Source organism: Artemia franciscana, chromosome 18 (genome assembly GCF_032884065.1).
Source record: "Artemia franciscana chromosome 18, ASM3288406v1, whole genome shotgun sequence".
In the NCBI taxonomy this organism is placed as follows: domain Eukaryota; kingdom Metazoa; phylum Arthropoda; class Branchiopoda; order Anostraca; family Artemiidae; genus Artemia; species Artemia franciscana.
Window position 1 is genome coordinate 34,031,783 of NC_088880.1, and position 27,131 is coordinate 34,058,913.

At 34.9% G+C, this 27,131-nt stretch overlaps 1 protein-coding gene across 1 annotated transcript in view; it reads right to left on the bottom strand.

Annotated features, from left to right (window-relative positions):
- The window catches only part of LOC136038907 (phospholipid-transporting ATPase VA-like), a 146,845-nt gene that overhangs the window by 106,865 nt on the left and 12,849 nt on the right, over window positions 1-27,131 (bottom strand). Inside the window, exons 2-4 of the mRNA XM_065722387.1 lie at window positions 21,511-22,404; window positions 17,308-17,512; window positions 1,376-1,568 (exon numbers count right to left, since the gene is read on the bottom strand). Of these exons, the coding sequence (XP_065578459.1) occupies window positions 1,376-1,568; window positions 17,308-17,512; window positions 21,511-22,232 (1,120 nt within the window). The 5' untranslated portion in view covers window positions 22,233-22,404. The remainder of the gene's footprint in view (window positions 1-1,375; window positions 1,569-17,307; window positions 17,513-21,510; window positions 22,405-27,131) is intronic.

A 27,131-nucleotide genomic window follows, 5' to 3' on the forward strand; every position in this document is an offset into this window, starting at 1 on the left:
TTATTCCTTTTAATTCTATTTTTATTTTTACCTTTATACTTTTGGATATTTATTCCCCTCTCTAAATTTTGAAAATTATCTTTTTTAGTTTTTTTTCATTGAAAAAATCGGAATAATCAACAATATTACCCCTCCTGGATTAAAAAAAAAAATTTTACCAACTACTTCCTCCCCCCCCCCCCAAAAAAAAATTACTGAATTGCTGCACCAGTGCAGAACAAGTTTTTTTCGCAACTAGGATCTTATGCAGTCGCAAGAAATTATCATACTCTTTCCTATTAAAGATACTTTTATGTGGTCCCTATAAGAATTTCAGTGGGGGGGGGGGAACTAAGGCTAGAATTTTGCAAGAAATCGTATTGATGTGAATCAAACACCACACAATATATCCTGAACAAAAACTAGTCCATATTCCATATTCTTAAAACTTTACAAAAGAGAAAAATAGGGTTTATAGCCTTTTCGCAAAAATAAATTATTTTTAAGGATCTAAATAAGAAACGTATGTAATTATTCCAATCTGTAGGTGAATAATGGATCTGAATTTGGTTGTGTAGAAAATAAAACTATTCAACTACTGGAGTAATTTTACCCAAATCCTATCTTCATTTTTCCCATCCGTCTTATTCATTGAATAACATTCCAGATGATTTGAGATCAATGGATAAAGTGAAGGAGTTCCATGTTTCACTAAAAGGTCTATATTTAGGTAGCTATTGAGGATAAGTGAAGTAAAATATGGAGGTTTCTGAGGAGTTATGGGGCAGTGAATATTAACAGATGCTGGAGAGTGAAGTCATGTGGATTTCCGTATTGAGTGTGTTGCAATATTTGTTTAGTTATCCGAGAATTATTGACTATTACGAGTCTTTAATTGATGGCTGAGTAAAAAAAAAATAGATAAAAAATAAAAGTTCCAACTTATGGGGGAATTGTAAAGGGTTCAGCAGTCCTTTCCAAAATTTCTAGAACCTTCTGTTTGAAAAGATATTGCAAATATGCTCGATCCACATCTAGGATCGTGAGCGTTTAGATGTTGCTTTCATATACATATAAATATACATATATATATATATATATATATATATATATATATATATATATATATATATATATATATATATATATATATATATATATATATATATATATACATATATATATATATATATATATATATATATATATATATATATAAATATATATATATATATATATATATATATATATATATATATATATGTATAGAGGCACAGTTCTTGACTTCCTCACCAATAGTAGGCACTAAGGGAATTATTAGAGGTACAATAGCTAATTTCTGGGAAAAATCCTAAAAGAGGCCGTTTGGCTCTGGGGCATATCGATATTTTATTACCTGCATAGACAACAAAACCTTCGATCCAATCAGTATTCTTCAAAACGCAATTTCTTAGCAATAGGTTGTCTGTAGAAATGGGCAGTCTTTCGCTAGAGGGTAGGAGCATCGTACCATGAAACTGGTAAATTTTTGTAGTTGGTTGCTCACATTCAATTGAAGAATTAAACTCTTCTGGCCGAAATTGGCCCAACTGTAAAACATGTTTTCTAATAAATTGAACAGATTGAAAGTATTGAAAGAGATAACTGTATTTATGAAATAAAAACATATCAAATAAATGAAATATAATTCAAGAAACATTATTAAATGCAAAGTATTTTCTAAAAGTACAAAGTACTTCATTTCTGGGGGATTTGAAACATTCATAGTCATATACGTCAAAGAAACCAACATCCTGATCAGAGCCCCTTTTACTATAACAATAGCACAATTATTTTTTAATGAGATCGTTATAATATAATTATAAATTCTAGTTAAAATTTCTGGGAAAAATCACAAAAAAAAATCACCAACCATTCAACACTCGAAAAATACGACTATACAATTTCTGACAGAACTGAAACATTGAAGTCGCAAATGCTAATGGACCTGATACCCTAATCAGTGTTCTTTCTATTGTGATAACACAGGATAAAATTTTGGTACTTGCTAATTTAACGAAACACACTCAAGAATTACGCTTAAGCTAGATCTCAGAAAACCGATTTCATACCCACTAAGACAAAATAACGGGTGATATTGGACTTATAAAATTTAGGCTATAAATTGGCACATTAAGAGGGCGGTGTATAGTATTTGGATGGCGTGAAGTTAAATAACAATCCTTACTTCATTACATGCAGAATAATTGTAGCTAACACATTTTGCATTCAGACCAGTTGTACTTAAACTTAACCTAATCTAATACTTAAACCTAAGCATAATTATTGAGCGTGTTTCATTTAATTAACTAGTACTAAAATTTTTACGCTTTTGACGTTTGTTAATGAGATCATTATGACATAAAGTATAAATCCTAAGTAATATTGCCATAAAATGAATCATATCATGAGCCGTATTATATCATGCCATATAATCATGCCAGCGCATAGTATTTGGACAGCGTGAAGTTAGGAAACAATCCTTACTTATACTTAAACCTAACCTAAGCATAATGATTGAGTGTGTTTCGCTTAATTAACTAGTACCAGAGTTTTACATTTTTGACGTTTGTTAATGAGATCATTATGACATAAAGTATACATCCTAAGTAATATTACCATAAAATGAATCATATCATGCAAAAACAGCTGTTTAATATCAACAATCGACAGCCACGCCCCTAAAAATTTGAACATAACATCTTGCAATTAAATAACATGGATCATGCAAAACAGATAATACGTAAAAGAATTAAAATCAACATAAAAATACGAAATGCTGCAGAGCCCGATAAAAATATCACAGGGAAGAAAAGAACAGCCTGATAAAGAACAAATAAGGAAATAAATGAAACAAAATCGGCTAATAATTGGCAAATGGAACTAATCAGATTTCAGATCCACTATTCCCCTACAGATTAAAATTATTACAGATATTTTCTTATTTATATCCTTAAAAATAAATTATTTCCGCGAAAAGGCTAAAAACACTGTTTTCTCTCTTGTTAAGTTATAAAATGTGGAATATAGAGCATTTTTGTACAGGATATATTGTGTGGCATTTGGCTCGGATCGATACGAACTCTCGCAAAACCATGTTTTTTTCCGTGGCTTTCTACGGCTTTCCGTTTAGCCCTAGACGGTTGGCCGAGAAGAACAATCTGTCATCCTCCATCCGTAGAATGTGCCCTAGCCATCTCAACCTTTCTCTCATTATAGCCCTAGAAAGCAGGATTGAACCGTGCTTTTCGTACAGCCTACTGTTTGAAATACGGTCAGTCAGCCGGGTAACTAGAACAATCCGTAGGCAATTTCACTGGAAAACATCTAGACAATCTTCCAGAAAGAAAAGCAGGTATTTATGCGTTATTCATTTTAATTTTAATTAAATAATTTATATATAGAGGTGGTTAGGTTAGGTTAAATTAGGTATTTGATATAATCTACCCCACATATCCCCCTAATGTGCAAATATATAGCCCAAGCTTTTAATAAAGCTAATGAAATAAAACAGAATATGATGAAAATATAATACTTTATTAGAAAAATTGTAAAATTACAACTTAGAATCCAAACCTAACCTTTTTGCTTTGAGTTTTGTCTTTGTGGCTATGAAACCGGATTTTCTCGTAAAATGTACCTGCATCGTAGGTACATTTCACGAAAGAACCTAACATTGGTTATTGAGTGTGCTCTGAATAATACACAAGTACCGAAAACCAAATAAGCCGCATGACTAGCCCTGTGGAACTCCATTATGGATAGGAAGGAGGCGAGATCATTCTTAGAATTTAGTATTTGTCTCTGTCAGCTAGATATATTAATTATAATTAACGCTGTTAATTGACCAAATGACAATCAGCTTCGAATTTATTTACAATGATTTTTCAAATACCACAGGCTGTTTAAAATTCACTATCATACGTTTTTACTATTAGCATTTGCTACTAATGTCCAATAAATTGGAACGGAAGTTACGTTTATGAATTAGAGCAACTAATACGAAACAATGGGCATATTCCCAACATAAAGTAGTTTGTGAACCATATACTTTTGGACACACAAAATTAACCGAGCGAGCATTAGAAGTACGTCCGGCTATGATATATTATCAGCAAAACTTAAAGACTCTTAAAGATTATTTCCTTAAAAAAAAATTAAGAATTGTCATACATGTAAACAAGTACGAATGATAAAATTGAACAAGCAAAATTTGAAAGGATACACTAAAATTTACTTCCATGGGGCTTGAAAGTGAAAACCCCCTAGAAAAGATATCTCATAACCCCTAAAATGTTGACTGTTTGTGCCTGCGCTTAAAGTAAGCAGGACAAACAGTTACAGTAATTAGCCTAAATGAAAGAAAAAAGTTGTCTGCAAAATACAGTTTTGGTGAATATTCCAGTTTGACAGAATATTACAATTTGATGAATATTTGGTAAATGTAAAACATGCATTAATACAAAAACGTTCAGGAGGGGACAATCCCTTTCATATACGGAATAATTTTTGTTCGTATTAAGTTTTAATGTCGCTCCTTACTTGCAGTTAAAAAAACTTGTCTTTTTTTGTTTAATTTAAAAAAGAATTGTCATACATGTAAACAAGTAGGAATGACAAAATTGAACAAGCAAAATTGAAAGAATGCACTAAAATTTGGAGCTTTTCAAGCTCAATGGAGCTTAAAAGTGAAAAAAAAAATACTTATAACCCCTAAAATAATGACTGTTTGTGTCTGCGGTTACAGTTAGCAGGACAAGCAGTTACAGTTAACACGGGGATACCATAGGGAATTTATGGTAGGCACGCCACTTGCCTGGGTAGATAATTTTAAGTGCCGAAACCCTATAGGCAAGTGTGTATTCTCCTGATGAGCCCTTTATGGATTATTCTTTATGGTTGATTGTGTATGGCTATGCTGTTTGACCTATGTGATTGTATGGATGAGTAGGGTAAAGGCCTCATTCAAGTGCTGATCTATATTAATCACTAATGTAGGAAAACAGTCTTCCTTTTCTCCTTCTGTCTTGTTTTTTTCCTGTCCTTCTGTCTTCTGTTTTTTTTTTTTTTTTTTTTTTTTTTTATGTGTTTGTGCTGTTGCACTGGTGATTTCTCTTTCCATTATATATATATATATATATATATATATATATATATATATATATATATATATATATATATATATATATATATATATATATATATATATATATATATATATATATATATATATATATATATATTCTTATACCATATATAGGAATATATGAATATATATGTTTTACAATATGTCTTATTTTTAAGGTTGAGAGGAATATTTTATTTTTTTGCGGATTTCAAATCATTACTTGCCAAAACGTGGTTCAACACACGTAGTTTCTTCTTAAGGAGGAGGGGAATGTTTTTCAGGCAGGTCTCGAATCATTTCTCCCCAAAGCGTAGTTGTACCAATAGGTGCCAAAACGATTGCAGCCCTTAGACCTGCGGGGTGAGGGTTGAGATCGATCAAAGAAATACAATTATGGATTAAAATCTGGTTTTAGATTGCAAAAGATAAGACAGAGAGACTAATTATCAAAATTTCTAAAAAAAAATACTGTTTACAACATTGATCTGATTCTTTTTCACAGAGGATACTTGAGCAAAGGTCAGTTTCAGTGGTTGTAGCCAGTGCTGCAACAAGTACTCCAAATTTTTACTTAAGTATCAAGTATTAAGTACTCATTGTTTTTTTTACTTAAATATCAAGTAATAAGTACTTTCCAAATTCTTACTTACGTATCAAATATCAAGTACTTGCCAAGATTGTACTTAAGTAATACTTCAAGTACTCTTTCAAGTATTTATTCTATGTGTATATATTTATTCTATGTGTATATAGTCGTTACGCACCATATTAGTTACGTGCCATTGTAGTTGTGTCCCTGTGTCCCACCTGTGAATATAGATAGATATATACATGTTTTTAACTACGTAAAACTTGCGAATATACAACATTCTTCGCTGTCCCATTGTCTGTGCATATAAATAGATTGTCGGGTTTACTGACTCTTGAACATGCAATATATAATTGTCCATGGGAAAAACAATCCGTATTCAGATCTTATACCTCATTATTCTAATGATTGCCCTTGAGCTTTGTTGATGGTGATTGCTAATCGAACATTCCCTGTATCCCCGTCGTCATTTATATATCCCCCTGTGTCCCCCGGCGTCCCCGTTGTAGTTGTGTCCCTGTGTCCCGTTCGTCATTTATATTCCCTGTGTCCCGGTCGTCATTTGTGTCCCGGTGTTTTTTTTTTTCTTTTTAGTTTTTTACCTTTTTTATTTTTTTCCTTTTTTAAGTTTTTTTCTTTTTAGGTTTTTCTTTTTTTAGCTTTTTTCGCTCCATATTAGTTACGCGCCACTGTAGTTGTGTCCCTGTGTCCCACCTGTGAATATAGTTAGTTGTGTCCCTCTGAACCTGTGTAAACATATATATATATATATATATATATATATATATATATATATATATATATATATATATATATATATATATATATATATATATATATATATATATATATATATATATATATATATATATATATATATATATATATATATATATATATATATATATATATATATATATATATATATATATATATATATATATATATATATATATATATATATATATATATATATATATATATATATATATATATATATGTATATATATATATATATATAAATATATATATATATATATATATATATATATATATATATATATATATATATATATGTATATATATATATATGTATATATATATATATATGTATATATATATATATATATATATATATATATATATATATATATATATATATATATATATATATATATATATGTCTGTAAAAATCTGTAATTTCTCTTTGAGTGTCCCGGTCGTCATTTGTGTGCCGATCTGTAATTTCGTCAGTGGACAAACATGACGTCAGTCGACAAACAACTTCATGGCGACATACAGCTCAATCCTTATAATGACGTCAGTCAACAGACAAACAACTTATTATATATATATATATATATATATATATATATATATATATATATATATATATATATATATATATATATATATATATATATTTCTGATATCAAGTCTATGCTACCTTTTTTTAAAGCCATTCTGGAGGCTTCTTACTCCCCTTCCCTTGCCTATAAAATGTCCCCTGTCATTCTTCTTTTGGAAATCTTAATCAAGAACCAGAATTTCTGTTTTATCGTTTTTAACCGTTTCCCTTGTTTGGCTGGTACCCACCCAACAAAGTCCAAAAAATAATCTTAACCAATTTTCAACACAACGGCTTGAAAGCAAAGGACTTTCAAAACAATTAAGTGCAGTCAAAAAACTCCTGATTGGATCAGACAGATCACATGGCAGGATTGACACAGTGCACGTAGAGTTGAACTTCTGGTGATTAGTGTTCAGTCAAATCTGGCACGTTTGAAAAAATACACGGCTATTCTGAAACATGTGGGAATTATAAAAAAAAAAATAAAAATATTCTTTTCCCTTATTTGGCTGGTAGACACCCAACGAAGTCCAAAAAATAGTCTGAACCAATTTTCAATACATCGGCTTGAAAGAAAAAGACTATCAAAACAATTAAGTGCAGTCAAAAACTTCTGATTGGATCAGACAGATCATATGACAGGATTAATACAGTGCACGTAGAGTTGAACTTCTGGCAATTAGTGTTCAGTCAAATCTGGCATGCTTGAAAAAATACAGGGTTATTCTGAAACATGTCGGAATGGTGGAAAAAATATTGAAAATAGAAAAATAAACTTTGGATTGGCTTTAAAACAGATAAAAGGTAATAAAGTAGTTAATTCTCTGATTGAATAAGTAAAAACCTTAGCAACAAAAAAAAACTCAAATGTAAAAGCAAGGAGCCAAGTGAGTCAGTTGCAGACTTTTTTAATAAGAGAAATCAAAGCTCAATAAAAAGGAGCAGCAAGAGGGTCGTAAACGTGAATAAAGTAGATAGTCTTTTTACGTAAATCATCACTGGAAGACTGAATCCAAGAAGGCATATCTATTATACAAAATCGAGTAATTGTTTTTCTGTTTTCGTGCCATCTAGGAAGCCGGAGGAGGAATTTGCAATATCTGAAATAAGCCGCAAGTAGAGTATGGCGATTTTTCTTACAAAACAGATGAGACATGCCTGATAAAAACAAACGCACAGGGGCGCAATAAGCATTATAAATTATGCACAAACCGTTGCGGTTGTAACGGCTTTTGTTTGGGGATATTTTTCCGTAAGCGACGCGTAGGTTTTTCAAGGCTTGATTCACTAGGGATAAAAAGGTAGTGGAAAGTGTGGGACCAAAACACAGACCCAGCCAACTAACTAAAGAAGAACATGGCAGAATTGCAGTCCCAGCAACAAATGGAGAGACCACATAAGGGCTATTAAAACAAATAAATTCGCATTTAGACGCATTAACTGACAGTCCAATCTTAGATAGTTCATTGGTTAATATAGTAAAATTGGAAAGCAATCCACAGCGAGTCCGGGCAACAGAAGAACGTCGTCTGCATATGCAATAGAAGACAAACCAATATTACCGTAAGAAACAGAATTTTTAAGGGGACGCAGGGACGATGCAAGCACACATCTAAATATACTAGAAAGACAATACGGCAGAAGTTGCAACCTATCCATTTCTAGCAGCAGTTTTCACAGAACATGAAGTGCAGCATGTAGCAGCATGAAGTGGCAAAAACCATGAGACTAAGTCGAAAATCTTCTGAGAAAAAAGGAATAAAACAAGAGCTAAGAGCTCATATGGCACTTGTGACGAAGTCGGAAGAGCCAAGAGCTCATATGGCATGAGCTCAAGCAAAATTATAAGAATCAATAGAATAATTTAAAAGAAAAATTGGGGGCTTAATGACGGTCGGCATTTAAAATAAGAGCTCTGAGACACAGGGTCCTTTTAAATATCAAAATTCATTAAGATCCGATCACCCACTCGCAGGTTAAAAATACCTCATTTTTCTAATTTTTCCTCCTCCCTTCTCCCTTACCCCCAGATGGTTGAATCGGGGAAATCAACCTAATCAAGTCAATTTGTGCAGGTCCCTGATACGCCTATCAATTTACATTGTCCTAGCACATCCAGAAGTACCGGACTCGCCAAAGCACTGGATTCCCCTAACTACCCCAAAGATAGTAGATCCAGTCCGGTTTCGTCAATCACGTATCTACGACATTTGCTTATTCTACCCACCAAGTTTCATCCCGATCTCTCCACTCTAAGGGTTTTCCAAGATTTCCGGTGTCCCCCTCCAACTCTCCCCCGATGTCACCAGAACTGGCCGGGGTTGAAAATAAGAGATCCGAGACATGAGTTCTTTCTTAATATCAAATTCAAAAATACCTCACGAACGGTCACCCGCTCTTAAATTAAAAATACCTCAATTTTTTTAATTTTTCCGAATTAACACCCCCTCCAACTCCCCCAAAGAGAGCAAATCCATTTCAGTTATGTCAGTCACGTATCTAGGACTTGTGCTTATCCTTCCCACCAAGTTTCATCCTGATCACTCCACTCTAAGCGTTTTCCAAGATTTCTGGTCCCCCCCCAAAAAAAATCCCCCCATGACACTGGATCCGGTCGGTATTTCAAACATGAGATCTGAGTTACGAGGTCCTTCTAAATATTAAATTTCATCCGATGAAATTCAAGATCCGATTACTCCTTCGTCAGTTAAAAATACCTCATTTTTTCTAATTTTTCAGAATTAACCCTTCCCCCAACTCCTCAAAAGAGAGTGAATTCATTCTGTTTATGTCAATCACGTATCTAGGACTTGTGCTTATTTTTCCCACTAAGCTTCATCCCGATCCCTCCACGCTATGCATTTTCCAAGGTTTTAGGTTTCCCCCTCCAATGTCACCTGGTCCGGTCGGAATTTAAAATAAGAGCTCCGAGACATGATATCCTTCTAAACATCAAATTTAATTAAGACCCGATCTAATTTTTCCAAATTAACCGTCCTCCCACTCGCGTGTGCCATACAAAGTAATTTTTCTCTGGGGATGGAATATTTGGTTGAAGGTTGGCTTCAGTATGACTTATTTTGGAAAAGGGTAATTTTTAGGCTTTGGGCAAGCCATGGGTGGAAGTAGTTATAGACCCTACTAAACTGAAGGAAAACTCGACTTTCTTAAAACTTGAAACCACCTACCCCTCGCCCTATTTTATATAGGACTTGTGATATCAGATCTCGATATGAGCCCTGATTCTAGTCATCTTTGGTCTAGCTTTCATTTCATTTCACCCACTCCCCCTCGTTTTATTTGAGCTAGGATTTTCATCTCAAAACTTGATGCCTGTCACGGTCTTAGGCACCTTTGGTTCAATCTTCACTGAGATCCATCGATCTCTTGCCATTTACACTGAATTAAATGAAAAACTCTACTTTTTTTGGCACTTAAAGCCCCCTCCCCCTAATTAAGCTAGGGTCTTCATTTCCAAACATTATGTGTCTTATGGATTTGACATCTTTGGCTTGACTTTCATTGAGATCCATTACTTCATTCGCAAGTTAAACTGAGTCAAACAAAAAACTCAATCTTTTAGCACTTAAAGCCCCCTCCCCTCGCCCTAATTAAGCTTGGATCTCCATCCCAGAACTCAAGGCATATATACTCTTAGGCATCTTATTCAATTTTCATCGAAATTCATCTCTCCATTTGCAAGTTACAGTGAATTAAATGAAAAACTCGAATTTTTTTTAACACCTAAAGCCCCATCGCCCTAATTAAGCTCAATTTTAATCCAAATAGTTCAATTTTAATACAAATCTGATTGGCGGTTCTCCCGCTATACTCGATTGCACAAACGGGCGGACAGACAGACAGATATCAAAAACCTATCTTGATGGATATTTTCCACCATCCAAATAGGTGATGATGCCTGGATAATGATATGCTATTGTTTTCTTTTTTTGGATCCAGTGAACCAACATGGCTACCTAAATCTGTCCGTCTGTGTAATCACGTAAAGGGGGAGAACCGCTGGTTGGATTTGGCTGAAAATTTTGATGGCCAGATTTGGTGCAAAGGATCATAAGACACATCAAGTTGAAAGATGAAGACCCTAGCTCAAATAAAACAGGGGGAGAGGGCTTTACGTGCTAAAAACAGTTTTTCGTTTAATTCAGAGTAACTTGCGACTGTAGTGATGGATCTGAATGAAAATTGAACCAAAGAGGCCTAAGACCATGACACATATCAAGTTTTGAGATAAAGATCCTAGCTCAAAATTAACAAGGGGGAGTGGTTTTTAATTCCTGAAAAATTTAAGTTTTCTGTTTAATTTAGTATAACTTGCAAATGGAGTAACAGATCCGAATGAAAACTAGACCAAAGATGCCTATGATCAGGGCTCATATCAAGTTCTGGTATCGCAAACCCTATCTCAAATAGGGCAAGGGGAAGAGGGTTTCAAGTCTTAAGAAAGTTGAGTTTTCCTTTAATTTAGTAGGGCTTATAACTTATGAATGAAGTGACAAATCTAAAGTCAGATTCGTCTGAATACCTGAATTTGCTGGAACAAATTTGACAAAATATCCCTGCATTGGATCCAGCTACAATTCCCTTGACTTGTTTATTGCAGACAACATTTGGATGGGCAAAGATTCATTGCTTCAGTAGTTTTGGTAGAAATGATGAAATGGTAGAAATCTGGTTCAGTTGACGAGATGACAAACCTTAAACACTAATGTCAGAAATATAAGCCCAAATAGACTACAGTATGCAACATTTAGCACAAAACCAGGGATTCTAGCTCACTGTCGACCAGTGAACTGTGAAATAATTCCAATTTTCTTTGTTATATAACTTTAAAACAAAAATTAAACCGTGTTAATCATACTATAATTTTTTTTTGTCAAAAACAAACACCTTATTTCATATCCAAAAACAGGGCATGGAATTATATCTGAGTTTATTCTAAATCTAAAGGGTGATGTTTTCTTGTACGTTACCAAAGCACACACACACAAAAGCTATATCTGAGTTTGCTCTAAATCTAAAGGTGGTGTTTTCTTGTACATTGCCAAAGCATACACGCACAAAATTTTCATGTCAAAGATAAAGTATTTGAAAAACAAGTACATTAAAAGTATCTTAAGTAATAAGTATTTCGTAATCTTACTTAAGTATCAAGTAATAAGTACACCCTAGAGTTTTTACTTAAGTACAAGTACAAGTAATGGAAAATTTTACTTCAGTAGTACTTCAAGTAAGTGACAGCACTGGTTGTAGCACAGCACATCTGCAGCCCAACTTAAGCCCAACACAATTACCCCTCCTCCAGTAGACTTGTAGAGGAGTAATCTTCCTCTCGTTGAGCAGAGACCACGAATATGGATTACCAGAAGATGATTATTTACGATATTATTACCTACTTTTTGCACTTTTGGACACTAAAGTGCGAATTCAGCCCACTTGGTGGGCTATGTGATAAACATTTAATGTGATAAATGTGAAATAAACGTTTACACATTATCACACTAATGATTACACTATAAATTTTCGCAGAAAAATAAATACATTTCAATGAACGACTGTGCAATGAATACTTAACTAATTAAACATATAATGACAAAACTCAGGAAATCAGTTACCTTTGAATTTGTCAATGCAAGAGTTACCTTTGAATTTCCATTTGAAACCATATTTATATATTAAAAAGTATATACTTTTACATACTTTTTATTGCCTTATGGACTTCAGTCTATTTCTTATTCTTTTTCACAGAGGATACTTGAGCAAAGGTCAGTTTCAGCGATTGTAGCCCAACACATCTGCAGCCCAACATAAGCCCCCCCCCATATATCTTCAATGGAAGCCAAGGTGATTTGAGAGAAACTTTTACTCAGTCCTTCAAACCTTCTTCTGTGCTGATTTATTGGCAAATAGAGAACTAAAAAGTTTGGGCATATGGAGGTTCAACCCGAATCTCCCCTCCAGGACAAAAATCCAATGGCCAAAAACAAAATAGCTAATGCAAAATTATGGACATAAATAATAACAATAATCACTAATATGTAAGAAAACCAAATGTAAAGCCAAATGTTCAGCCAAATGTAAAGAAAAGAAAATTAAAACTAAATTTCGGCAGAGAAGTTTTTTTATTTATTTGCATAACAAAAACTCTCTTGAGCTAGTTGGAAACAAATATTAGAAAATGATCCAAAGAGATGGGAAAAAATTATACAATCATTGACCTAGTGAAAAGTTCCTTGCGACACGCGGGATTGAACCATGAAACCCTCAATCAAGAGAGTCGGCCTTATCCACTACGCTACCACAAGGTATTAGTCTACTTAATTCTTTTGATAGATGAATTGTATCATGCTTTCGCCAGTGCCTCTTTCTTCAATGAAGATAGTTCTTGTTGACTTTTTGAAGGCCTCTCTCCTTTCAGATTTAAAGGAAGAAAGATCTTCCTAGGAGGGTGTAAAGAGGGAGGTATTGAATAGATTGGGATGGTGGAGGAGCATGCGTACCTGCATTGACCTCAGGCAGCTTGATGCTGCGGTGAGTTGTTAATAGTAGTAGTAGTAGCACTTGTGACGAGGCAAGAAGAGCTAAGAGCCAAGAGATCATATGGTAAGAGCTCTAGCAAAATTCTATGAATCAATAGATTGATTTAAAAGGAAAATAAGAGGCTTAATGCCGGTCATTATTTAAAATAAGAACTCTGAGTCACGATGTCCTTCGAAACATTAAAATTCATTAAGATCCGATCACCCACTCGTATGTTATAAATACCTAATTTTTTCTAATTTTTCCTCTCCCTTTAGCCCCCCAAATGGTCGAATCTGGGAAAACGACTTTATCAAGTCAATTTGTGCAGCTCCCTGACATTCCTGAATTAGGAAAAAATAGAAAAATTGAAGTATTTTTAACTTACGAACAATTGATTAGATCTCAGTGAAATTTGATGTTTAGAGAGATATCGTGTCTCAGAGCTGTTATTTTAAATCCCGACCGGATCTGGTGACTTCAGTTTATTTCTTATTCTTTTTCACAGAGGATACTTGAGCAAAGGTCAGTTTCAGCGGTTGTAACCCAACACATCTGCAGCCCAACATAAACCCAACACAATTACCCCTCCTCCAGTAGACTTGGAGAGGAGTAATCTTCCTCTCGTTGAGCAGAGACCACGAATATGTATTAACAGAACGATGATTATTTACGATATTATTATCTGCATTTTGCACTTTTTGACACTAAAGTGCGAATTCAGCCCACTTGGGTATGGGATAGATATTTTTCAGAAATAAAAATCTTATTTATCTGCTAGCATATGGACATTATCCATAAAGCCCATTTTCACACTCGGGTTTTTTTGTTATTGTAGGAGTATCAGCATTAGCAGCATTTATCTCAAAACCAACAACACACCTAAATACCCGCCTGCAACAGGACAAGGGTAGGAGGCATCCCCCCACCTAAGGTTGTTGTCCCAAAACCTACTTCTTTATTGTTATTATTATTTATAGGAAAGCCCGTCATACATAGAAAGGAAAAGCCTGAGCAATAAACGAAAAAAGAAAGAAGAAATACACACTAAGCGCGAAAATAAACACTTAAAAAAAACACAACAAATACATCATAAGTACTGGGTCAGTACTGACAACCAATGATGGTTCAACTTCGTCAAACGGGAATTATAAGCATGAATTTGCTTTTTCACAGCTATAATGGGTCAGCAATGTTAAATTTTCTAACTAGATAAGAGTTGCAGATCCAAGGGAGACAATGTAAAAGATATTTTGCGAACCGGAAGAAAACTGAACGAATTTTTGACTTGTTAGATTCTGTGATCATTTTCCAAAACGGCGATATGTACAGATAATGTGGTAGAGCGACAGAGTCAAAAAGTTTCGAAAGAGGATAGCAGTTGAAGAGAAGATGGCGATTGAAGAAATTAATTTAGTAATTACATCTCTCTTACTCCTAGAATCAGCCCTTGATGCCCCTAGCTACAAAGATCGGCTATTCACACCTATCTATGCACATATATTTGCATTAAAATAGCGGTATTGTCAAAGCTTTAGACAATAAGCTTTTAAAATAATTCTTCATATTCTGCTTCAAACAATGATGAATCAGCAAGAATGCCATATTCTCAAACATTTGATGTCATTACCTAAACAAAGTACCACACCAGGATTGTCCCACCCAGTTATGTATTTTAACAATATTTAGTCATTGTAAATGCTATTATAATTGGTGAGTCTCCAGAACAAATAGCCTATCACATGAGGTTAAACAATGGGTAGGTGAAAGAGCGTATCAAGGATTTTTTTCGAGGTGGGGTGTTTTTCGGAGTGTTAGGGGGGGTTGTGGGGTTCCAAAAAAAGCTTTATAAAGAGCATAAAAGTTCGTTTATACGCAATTTTGGTAATTTTTACGGGAAGGGCAGAAATTTGGGGGAGTCAAAACAGGTACTCCCCCTGGCAATGGCACTGGGTAGATGGGTATTCTCCGAGTTGAAATTCCCTCCCTTTTTTGACACTAAGGAAGCCTTGCTGTATACATACAAAATATTTATTTGCTTATTCTTCATCTTATTTTGCTTCCTATTAGCCATTGATGCGTTGTTTTCAAGAAGGTTGATCATTTCACTTTTTTGTGATGAATCTTTGAGCGATGTTCTTAAAACTTGCATAATATCATAGTCTTTAGGCCTGCTCGTACTTGGTAACAGCTAATACTAACACACCGTTGCAGCAACAGCGAACCTGTGGTCAACAGAAACTCATTCACACCACCACGCTATTCAGAGCTTCACTCTTTTCTCCAACCCAGGGAGTTTCGACGACACAGAGATCTTTTCACATTTGGCTCGAGGGCGTCTTGCTTTTTGTTTGGCCACAGCTGGATTGCCAAAAGGCCCATTTCTGGTAGACTGCCAGAAACTGTTAGTGGCAGTCCAATATTTTCGCCCGCATAATCTGATCTAACCATATTAACTTTCCTTTCATTAAAGACCAAGCCTACGGGATCAAATCAAAGTTTTTTTGCAGGTTCTTGTATCATTGAAATGCATAGTTGATTAGAATTCTTCACTTGACAAGGAAATACAAAGGGTCCAGCATATTTCATCAATTCCCGCGTTTTCCAGAAGACAGTATTCAAACTCCGCGTTTCACAAGATTAGAATGTCAAGCATCACTTGTTATAACAGCAAGTTCCATGTGAAATTTGCACACAGCATGAGAGGGTATGGAAAAATGACACCTAAAAATGGCCCAAAGGACCCTACCTTTCAGGAAATTTTGAAAATAGTGGCCTAAAACACAACTTATTAGCAATTTCCACAACCCTTTTTTAGAATCGCATAAAAATTCTCCAAGCAAACTCTATCGACCGCCCCCACATTATTGGCTATAGAAACTTATGGTACTTGTCTATTATACCGCCAACCACTCAAGTTGTTCATCCATTGACGCATTTGTACGGGTAAAGTATTTGGACAGTGTGAAGTTAGAAAACAATTATAAGTTCATAAAAAGCAGAATAATTGTACCTAACACATTTTGCATGCAGGCCCGCAATACTTTACTACCCCCCCCCCCCAACAAAAAAGTACAAATATATAGCCCAAGTTTGTTTCTAAAGAAAAATATATTTTTAGTATATTTTATAAGGAACTAGCTGTTGGGGTGGCGCTTCGCGCCCCCACCAACTAGTCTTCGAACAATACCTGTGTCCCGGTCGTCATTTATATATCCCCCCTGTGCCCCCGGCATCCCCGTTGTAATTGTGTCCCTGTGTCCAGGTTGTCATTTATATTCCCTTTGTCCCGGTCGTGATTTGTGTCCCGGTGTCCCAGTCTGTAATTTCTCTTTGAGTGTCCCGGTCGTCATTTATATTCCCTGTGTCCCGGTCGTCATTTGAGTCCTGGTCTCTAATTTCATCAGTTGACAAACATGACGTCAGTCGACACACAAACATGACGTCACTCGACAGACAGACAGACAACTTATTTTTATATATATATAGATAACCTAACTTCACTTCTAGAGTGGTCAGCGCTATAACAGACAAGTACCAAACTTATATATGTAACACCATCTACACAGTGAAAAAACGAGTTGGGTAGTTTTCCCCCAAATATTAGTCAGAAAGATCCCTCGTCTATCTCTCTCTGCTAGCACATTTCAAAAAAAGTTAGCAAGTCACTAAAAGACGACTGACCTGGGATCGAAGATCTCGAGGAATAGATCGCTGCTTTAAATTATTTTCACCATCAAGATTTCTGGTTTCGATGTAGCAAGACCCATTGGCATTGGAAGAATTTAACAGAACTGTATCTGCAGGAATAAGGTCATTACAGTGAATCTTGATTATGTCTCCAACTCGTATTTGACTCCACGTGCCATGTTTGTAGCACTTTTTCTCACTGGAAACAGGTTTTAGACTCATTAAGCTTCATTATATACTTAAATAATAGCTCAAGGAATAAAAAAAAAAAAAAAATCTTCGAAAAAAATCCCTGGGGGATATACTGTGATAGGTAAGGATAGTGCATCAATAGGCTCAAACATTCGTATTTTGCTGATTCTAATGGATTTTTTTCATAATTTTCTGGGGAAGAATTTGAAAAAAAAAACTTGAACGTTTTCCTCTACCTCTAAATGCAAACTAATTTAAAGACATGTTTTCCGGAAAAAAAAAATCAAAGAAAGGTAAAGAGCCATACTAAAACCTATAACGTGTAGAAATAAAGTCATATAATGGTTCAAACTTAAAGAGAACTGAAATATTTCTGAATAAATAAATGGCACCCCAAAGTGACCTAAAAGTGACCTAAAAGTGACCTTAAAAGTGACCCAAAGTGCCCAAAGTGACCTTACCACAGTTAAATAAGTTCTATTTTGTTCTTTAAAAATACAATTAGGACGCCAAGAATCAATTCATCAGGACTTGTGTGGTCATTCAGGTAACCTTGGTTGTGAAATTTAACTGAGGTGTCTTCATGACCATGAGCATATTAGCATAAAAAGTTTTGAATATCACACCCAAGTTGGAATTTCGGAATATATTTAACACCCCCCTCAGTCCAGTTTTCCCTTAAAGTTTCACCTAGGTCCCTTAAGCTGTTAGTTTCCATTGCGGAGATACTGCAGATAAAGTATTTTAATAGCCTGGATGAAAGTAGTGTCTTTTAATTCAGCTCTACTCTCTCTCTCAATCGAGCATGCCCCCTCCCCATCAATGTTCCATAAAAAGTTCAAATAATACCCTTAAGTCGTCCCCGATAAATTAAATACACGTCATTTTGACAATCTGACAGGACATAGTTTCTTTTGATCCATCTATCTACTTGATTACGCATAAATTTTAAGGTCCATATGAACTTATACAGCAGAATCGTGTCAGTATTCTTTGCTTCTTTTTCCTCTTTAACTGAAAATATTTTTTTTCTCAAAATTCGTGTTCTTTTAATTGAATCATAAGATTGAACCAGCAATCAATAAATTGAGCCTAGCCTATCTAATGTATCTTCCCGTAAATAGTTTTTTGTTTATTGTCTTTCATAATTCTGGAAGTTTACGACAGTTCTCTGGAAACCACAAGATAAATATCTTAAGTAGAGAATCAAACTAAGTGAATGGCTTCTGTATGCAAACAATTTCCGTAAATTTTGTAATAGCTGCCAACCAAGTCAACAAAAAAAATTCTCTTTGAAATTTAGGAACTAAAAATTATTGGATGCTTTCTTACCACAAAAGTAAATTAAAAATAAATTATTTGAATACGATGGACAAGGGCCAAACTCTCATAGGCGGGAGGATTTTCCCTAGGGAATAGATAAAAAGTGCATTTTTAGGGAGTCTTCATTGTGTTTCTATATTCGACTGTTGTTGTTGTTATTATTACGGGTTGACTCATCAAGTCCAGGGACAGGTCACAAAGGCCTAGGGCCATCACAAACACACACAAAAAAAACCGTAATAATAACAGCCTAATTACAATATGGTAACAATAGCCATAGAACTATCCATGTCCCCAGCCTGGAACGCTGCCAGCTATACAATAGCCACAGAACTATCCATGTCCCCAGCCTGGAACGCTGCCAGCTATACAATAGCCACAGAACTATCCATGTCCCCAGCCTGGAACGCTGCCAGCTATACAATAGCCACAGAACTATCCATGTCCCCAGCCTGGAACGCTGCCAGCTATACAATAGCCACAGAACTATCCATGTCCCAAGCCTGGAACGCTGCCAGCTATACAATAGCCACAGAACTATCCATGTCCCCAGCCTGGAACGCTGCCAGCTATACAATAGCCACAGAACTATCCATGTCCCCAGCCTGGAACGCTACCAGCTATACAATAGCCACAGAACTATCCATGTCCCCAGCCTGGAACGCTACCAGCTATACTGCCTGGTTTGAACTGGATATGCGTACTTTACAACCCCCTCGGGTTGTTTATTTTGGCTTGCCGATCTCTTTTTTTTTATATAGACGAGCCTTGTTAATGTAAAGATATCAGCTATCGGTTTTCACCCATCCCAAGAACCCTACCCACCACATTCACGTCCACGAATACTACCCCCCGCGCATGATTTCGGAAGTCATTATGGGCTTCAAACAATACCATCTTGGTAGCGTATTTCATAAAATACTGTAAATCATGGTCAGATACAGGGCAGAGAGGACAGTGCCCAGATGGTGTCCCTCTCAGGGACGCAATGAGAAGGTCGTCACCACTAGCTCCTCTATGCCCTGTTAATTGATAAGGCTCATATATTGAAATACCAAGGAGTTACATGCTTTCCATCATTCGGTGTCGCCACTTGTGCCGCCAGGCGCGGTCAGTCTGCACCATGCACACTTTCATTATATTAGCCCCCTTGAATAATGCGTGGTACATACAAAATTTTTGAAAGATGCAAGTAAATCCAAAATTATTTATTCAGACTCTAATTATGAACGTTATCTTTGCTAAAAAATAACCCTCACGAATAGGACTTTGTCAAATCTTTTCTCAGTAAATTAGTGACAATTATGTGATTATAAAATTCGAGTGAAATGATGTTGGTTCGTAATACTTATGCGGCTGAATCCTATTTAAATTGGCGGTTTACAACATGGGAAGTAAAATCAACTCCTCCTCCACCCCATGGGCATTTTCTTCTATTTCGAATAAACTTTGTGAAATCCAATTCTGATAAATATGAAGGTAACAAATTTTTCTTCATAGAATCAATCCATTTCAGAAAATAATCTCTTATATTAATATTATTATTATTATTTTTTGTTTGCGGAAGATGATTTTTCGACAGTAAAAACCAGACATTAGGAAGTTTAGAACACAGCCATCACGTATTTTGGAGGAAATTTGCCCTATTTTATTATCCTTTTTTATCTGTTCAATTTCAGCGCTTTCCCTGAATAAAAATTGAGTAGCAACAATAGGCCAAAGGGGCACAAAGGTCCAAGACTATGACGAGGGGAGACAAGAGGATTTTTTGTAATGGGTGGGCATAAAATAAAAAATAAACACTTATATATGTGTATATGCCAGATTAATCCAATTTTAAGGAAAATCATTCTGATCAATTCTAAGGGAATTTCAAGAACCCATCCTATAATCTGACATGTAATAAAACTTTGCAGCAGTTGAGCCTGCCAAATTTTTGGCAGCACGCTCTTTTATTTTTTATTTTTATAGCTTTTTTTATTTTTTAAATAAATTTTTTAAAGAGCATTTTATATTTATTTTTTTACTTTTTATTTTTAAAGAGCGAAAAATAAACGAGAGGTAGCATCTACTGTTTTTTTATGACCAAAAAAAATTGAGTTTTCCCCTCCCTACATTACAAAACTCCAAAGTCCCATCACACGCATAGACTCCATCAATATTTTACTGAAACCTACTGACAGTTCATTAAGAAATACTTAATGAAATGCTAAAGAAATACTTAAGGCACTTCCTGATCTCCTTCCTCTGGCGTCTCAGGACTCTTGTACAAGGGGACATAATTTACAGTTATCCAGGCATTTCTCCTCAAAGCGGCAATGCACCCATTTTCTGGCCAACCGTGTTGCCAACCTCTGGAACAAATTACTGCCAGTTATCGTTGCTGCCCAAACCAAAAACAGCTTTAAGAACTATCTCGACAACGAATAGTCAACAAAAGAATAGAAGTATAACTGGGGAGCACTCGAATCAGCTACATCAAAGCACTAGTCAAGTGTACATATTCAACCATGTGTCATGTATTATTAACTCTGGAGTTCTACAAGGAAAAATCCTTAGATTGCTCCAAGCTGCAATTTAAGGTAATTAACTTCAGGTAACCATCGTGCAAACCGACGTAAACAGTTATACAGGTAGATACTGGTAAACTAAAAAGGAATAAAAAGTATTTCGCCAACTTACCCATCGAATACGAGACACGATGAATCATTCACTCTTCTGTCAGACTTCCACCTTCTGTAATCCTCGTACACATCTTTCACTAATGTAACACCGAGCACAAACACGACAGGAATAATGGCTAACTCTTTTCCAAACGCATTTATTGCTGGCACCCAATTCAAAAAAACAATGAATAAAAAGTACAAATTTGCGAATCTATGGAACTGCTCCCACAAATTCTTTGGAAGGAATGTTAGTAACGTATACTTTGTGGTGGACACTTCATTAGTGGCGTACCCCCGATTTGGGTGTTCATCCCAAGATATATGGAGTTTATCATGGTTTGGAACAATCACCCTTCGAGTCCGAGTATCATTTTCCCCGTTTCTTCTCCAAAATATTAACCTACTCATGAGGGGCACTTTCATTTTTCTAATAGTATACACAGATTCAGCATTCGACACTTGTCTTGAATGACCTCGTCTATAACCCTCATGAGATGTAGTACGAGAAACATTTCTCTGATGGCCTCTACCTGAAGCACGATCTTGATGACCAGGAGGTAGTGTGAACTCAGTTCGTGAGTTAGTTCTCTTATGACCGGGCTGGTGTGTAATTTGCCCTTGGGAATGTGCCCTAGTATGACCAGGTTTCATTGCTGACACTAAAGGAGGCACAGGGCCAACAGGGGCGTGGCTAGCGCTCCGGGCATGCCCTCGACGATATTCACTTGTTTCACTCATTCTCGAAGCGCTACTAACGTTACTCAACAAAATTGATATGGTTACTTTATCTTGTTCGTGAAAACTCGTTTTATGTTATCTTTAATAGAAGGAAATGTGTAAATTCGTTCCTTTTCCTCCATACAAATAAAAAAGGTTTATAATTCATTCCATGTGAGCATCATCTTCAACCCTAAAAATAGATTGACTAATTAATTAATTGACGAATTATAGTAGTAATAGCAATTTATTATCCAAAAAAATAACTGAGACAATATCAATCGATAGCACACCAAAAGACATGTATAGTTATTTCATTATAAACTATTTCTTAGATAACATTTTCCATTTAAAATTATAAAATGAGAGAAACTATAAAAAAGAGAGAAATAAAATGAGAGAAATTATAAAATATATAAAATGAGAGAAATTATAAAAAGAGAGAAACTTGTTCACTGTCTTAAACAGAAGTTTTATCCGTTTTTATATATTTCTATTTCATTTCAACGACTAATTAAACCAAATTACCGAGAAATTCTGAAGCCTGAAAAATATTACCTTTTTTACAGATCCATAATGAAAATATCAGAGTTCAGAGATCTGTTTTTTTTGGGGGGGATGGGGGTTACAAAAGAATTTTTTCGGTGTAATGGGGTACAAAACACTTTAAAAACGCACAAAAATTTTTATAATCATTTTTGTTACGTTTTTACGATTCAGACAAAAATTGGGGTGAGGGGTTGGAAGGGGGGTCAAACCCCCTACCCCGCTCCTTGATACGGCCTTGTCAGTTATAGGTCCATTTCAAAAGTGTATACACACGTATGTATTTTGATTACGTGCGGAATGCTCAAGAACAGAAATCTATCAAACAGTTCGTGGTAACGAACTCCAGTAAGGAGCGATCTATCAAACAGTTCGTGGTAGCGAACCGTAGTAAGGAGCGACCCGGCTCAATAGTAACCGAAACTCAAAAAAATGGAATTTTGATACCAATAGTTACATCAAAAGAATCGCACTTCAATGCTGATTTTAAATTTATAAGTTTGGTTTTACCCATCAAAAGTTACGAGCCTGGGAAAATTTTCCTTATTTTGGAAAATAGGGGGAAACACCCCATAAAAGTCATAGAATCATAAAAGTCAACGAAATCACACCATCAGATTCAGCGTATCAGAGAACCCTACAGTAGAAGTTTAAAGCTCCTATCTACAAAAATGCGGAATTTTGCATTTTTTGCCACAAAACAGATCATGGATGCGTGTTTATTTGTTTTGTTTTTTTTTCTTTTTTTCCAGAGGATATCGTATCGACCATGTGGTCCTAGAATGTCGTTAGAGGGGTCATTAGAACGGAAATTAAAAGTTCTAGTGCCCTTTTTAAGTGACAAAAAAATTGGAGGGCACCTAGGCCCCCTCCCACGAACATTTTTCCCTAAAGTCACTGGATCAAAATAGCCATTATATTCAGTATAGTCGAAAAGCCTAATAACTATGTCTTTGGGGACGACTTACTCCCCCACAGTCCGCGTGGGAAGGGCTGCAAGTTACAAACCTTAGCCTGTGTTTACATATAGTAATGGTTATTGGGAAGTGTACAGACGTTTTCAGGAGGATTGTTTTTTGTTTGGGGGGGGGGGGGGTTACGTGGGAGGATTTTTCCATGGAGGAATTTGTCATGGGGGAAAAGAATTTCCATGAAGGGAGCGCAGGGTTTTCTAGTTTTAAAAAATGAAAAATACATATGAAAAAGTTTTTTCAACTGAAAGTAAGGAACAGCATTAATAATTAAAACGAACAGATATTATTACGCATACGAGGGGCTCACCTCCTCCTAATACCTTTGAAATATACCTAATACAGTTGAAAAAAGTTTTTTCAATTGAAAGTAAGGAACAGCATTAATAATTAAAACGAACATATATTATTACACATATCACCTCAGTTCCTCCTAATACCTTGCTCTTTACGCTAAAGTATTTTTTAGTAATTTCAACTATTTATTCTACGGCCTTTGTGATTCAGGGGTCATTCTTAAGGAATTGGGACAAAATTTAAGCTTTAATGTAAAGAGCGAGGTATTGACGAGGGGACGAATCCCCTCATATACGTAGTAAAAACAAAGAATATAGAAAATCGTTACGCATGTTAATTCATAAGTTACGTACATTTTTACTAATAAAAACGTTCGTTAAAAGTTCTAGTTGCCTTTTTAAGTAACCAAAAAATTGGAGGGTACTCGCTCCTTTTTTTTTCTCAAAATCGTCCGATCAAAACTATGAGAAAGCCATTTAGCCAAAAAAATAAATTAATATGCACATTTTGTTTTAATTATTCGTGTGCGGAGAGCGAAAATCAAAACATGCATTAATTCAAAAACGTCCAGAAATTAAATAAAAAAAACAAGTTTTTTAAACTGAAAGTAAGAAGCGACATTAAAACTTAAAACGAACAGAAATTACTCCGTATACGAAAGGGGCTGTTCCCTCCTCAACGCCCCGCTCTTTACTCTAAAGTTTTATATTGTATTAAAAAGCAGAGTTGAGAGAAAGAGTCAAACTTTAGCGTAAAGAGCGGGGCGTTGAGAGGGGAACAGCCCCTTTCATATACGGAGTAATTTCTTTTCGTTTTAAGTTTTAATGTCGCTCCTTACTTTCAGTTCAAAAAAATTGTTTTTTTTTTTTTTATTTAATGAGAATAAGAGGAGAAGTGAGCAATAGGTCTTTTTATGGTGAAGCTTAAAAGACATCAAGAATTTAGTTAACAAGGGTAGGTTAGAGAGAAAAAAAATGGCTAAATTGCCCCAACCACGCATACCAAGCCGAAGGCAGGTCATCAAGAGATCGCCGCTTGCGCTACGCGGATCTCATTGATTCGTAGAAGAAAGTAGTTAATTAGTTGATGTTTGAATAAGTGTAATGAAGTAATTAGTCTTGGATAAATTATTGATAAACACATACATACAAAAAAAAATCAAATCTTTCGGCTCATCCAAAACCGAACAGTTAAGCACAGGGTGAATAAAAAAGAACAATTTCCATTTAATAGCTTTAAATTTACTACAAAGCAACGAAAAAATGAAATTAAGAAGTAACAATTATAGAAACACAATAAGAATAAGACATAAGAATAATAGAAACACAATAAAATTAAGAAACAACAATAACAGAGACACAATAAAATTAAGAAATATGAATGATAGAAACCAATAAAATTAAGAAATATAAATAATAGAAACGCAATAAAATTAAGAAATAACAACGATAGAAACACAATAATATCAAGAAATATCAATAATTAAACACAATAAAATTAAGAAATAAAAAAAATAGAAACACAACAAAATTAAGAAATAAGAAAAATAGAAACACGATAAAACTAAGAAATTAGAATAATAGAAAACACAATAAAACTAAGAAACAAGAATAACAGAAACACAATAAAAATTGAGAAATAAGAATAATAGAAACACAATAAAATTAAAATATAAGAGCAATAAAAACACATAAATTTAAGAATTATGAATAATAAAAACACAATAAAATTAAGAAATATGAATAATGGAAACACGATAAAATTAAGAAACAACAACGATAGAAACACAATAAGATCAAGAAATATCAATAATAGAAACACAATAAAATTAAGAAATGAAAAAATAGAAACACAACAAAATTAAGAAATAAGAAAAATAGAAACACGATAAAACTAAGAAATTAGAATAATAGAAACACAATAAAACTAAGAAATAAGAATATCAGAAACACAATAAAAATTGAGAAATAAGAATAATAGAAACAAAATAAAATTAAGAAATAAAAATAAGCCTAATAGAAACACAACAAAATTAAGAAATAACAAAAATAAAAACACGATAGATGTATTTTTTAAACTGGTCCGTAATCAAACCATTAGAGTTTCAGGTCCATTTCAAAGGGGATCCACAAAGGTGCATTTTCAGTGACGGAAGCACAAAACCATTACTTTTCAGTTTTCAAATTACTATCATAGGTAGTGCAATAGCACTGCCTATGTAAATGGCAAAGTGGGCGCAGTCTGTTTTTTTTAGATCAAGGCACTTTGTATAGAAGAAGTTGACGGAGAAACTTGAAAGGAGCTAATTCGATCGGGAATTGAAAGTTCTAGTACCCTTTTAAAGAGTCAAAAGTGAACGGGGGCAGGTAGCCCCCACGCTCATAATTTTCCTAAGCAAATCCAAATACAAATTTTATAAGCTTCAGAAGACATCTTTCCTGCTTTTGGGGAGAGGCCACCGACTTCCGGAAATCACGCACAACAAGGGGCACGTGCAAGGCGCAGGGAAAGTGTTTTTAGCGTGGAAGAACCGTGCCAAGTGCGGAGAGACTGTACCAAGCGCCAGGAAGACTGTGCCGGGCGTGGCAGATCCATGCGGCACACGTGACACTCCAAAATGGCAAGAGAAAACCACGATTTTTGGTGGTTCTTGGGTATAAAAAAGGTGAGGAATACTATTCTAAGGTGTATTAAAAATCATAAAATTTTGTCGCAACCAACTCTGTTGGCAGACAGGTACATACGCGTGCGTTTATTTAGGAGGAAAAAGAAAATTATGGAATAACTGGAAATACAGTCAACCGCATGATAAAAAATATAATAAATTGACAAGAAAACTGAACAAATCTTTGGATTTTAGAGGGTGACCCAAAGCCACACCCACTCCTCTTCCTTGAGTATGTACCCTTTGGCAATGTTTTTGCAACTATCCCTGGGTCTGACAGGTGTAATTAATATGGCTGATATTAAGAAATAAACTCCATTAATAAATATTTTCACCTGATAAGGCTAATGATCTATAAAAGTTTTAGAATACTTATAAGACCAACAAAACGCATAGCATATGACCAGAGCATATGACCATTTGTGGTTAAGAAACCAGAAT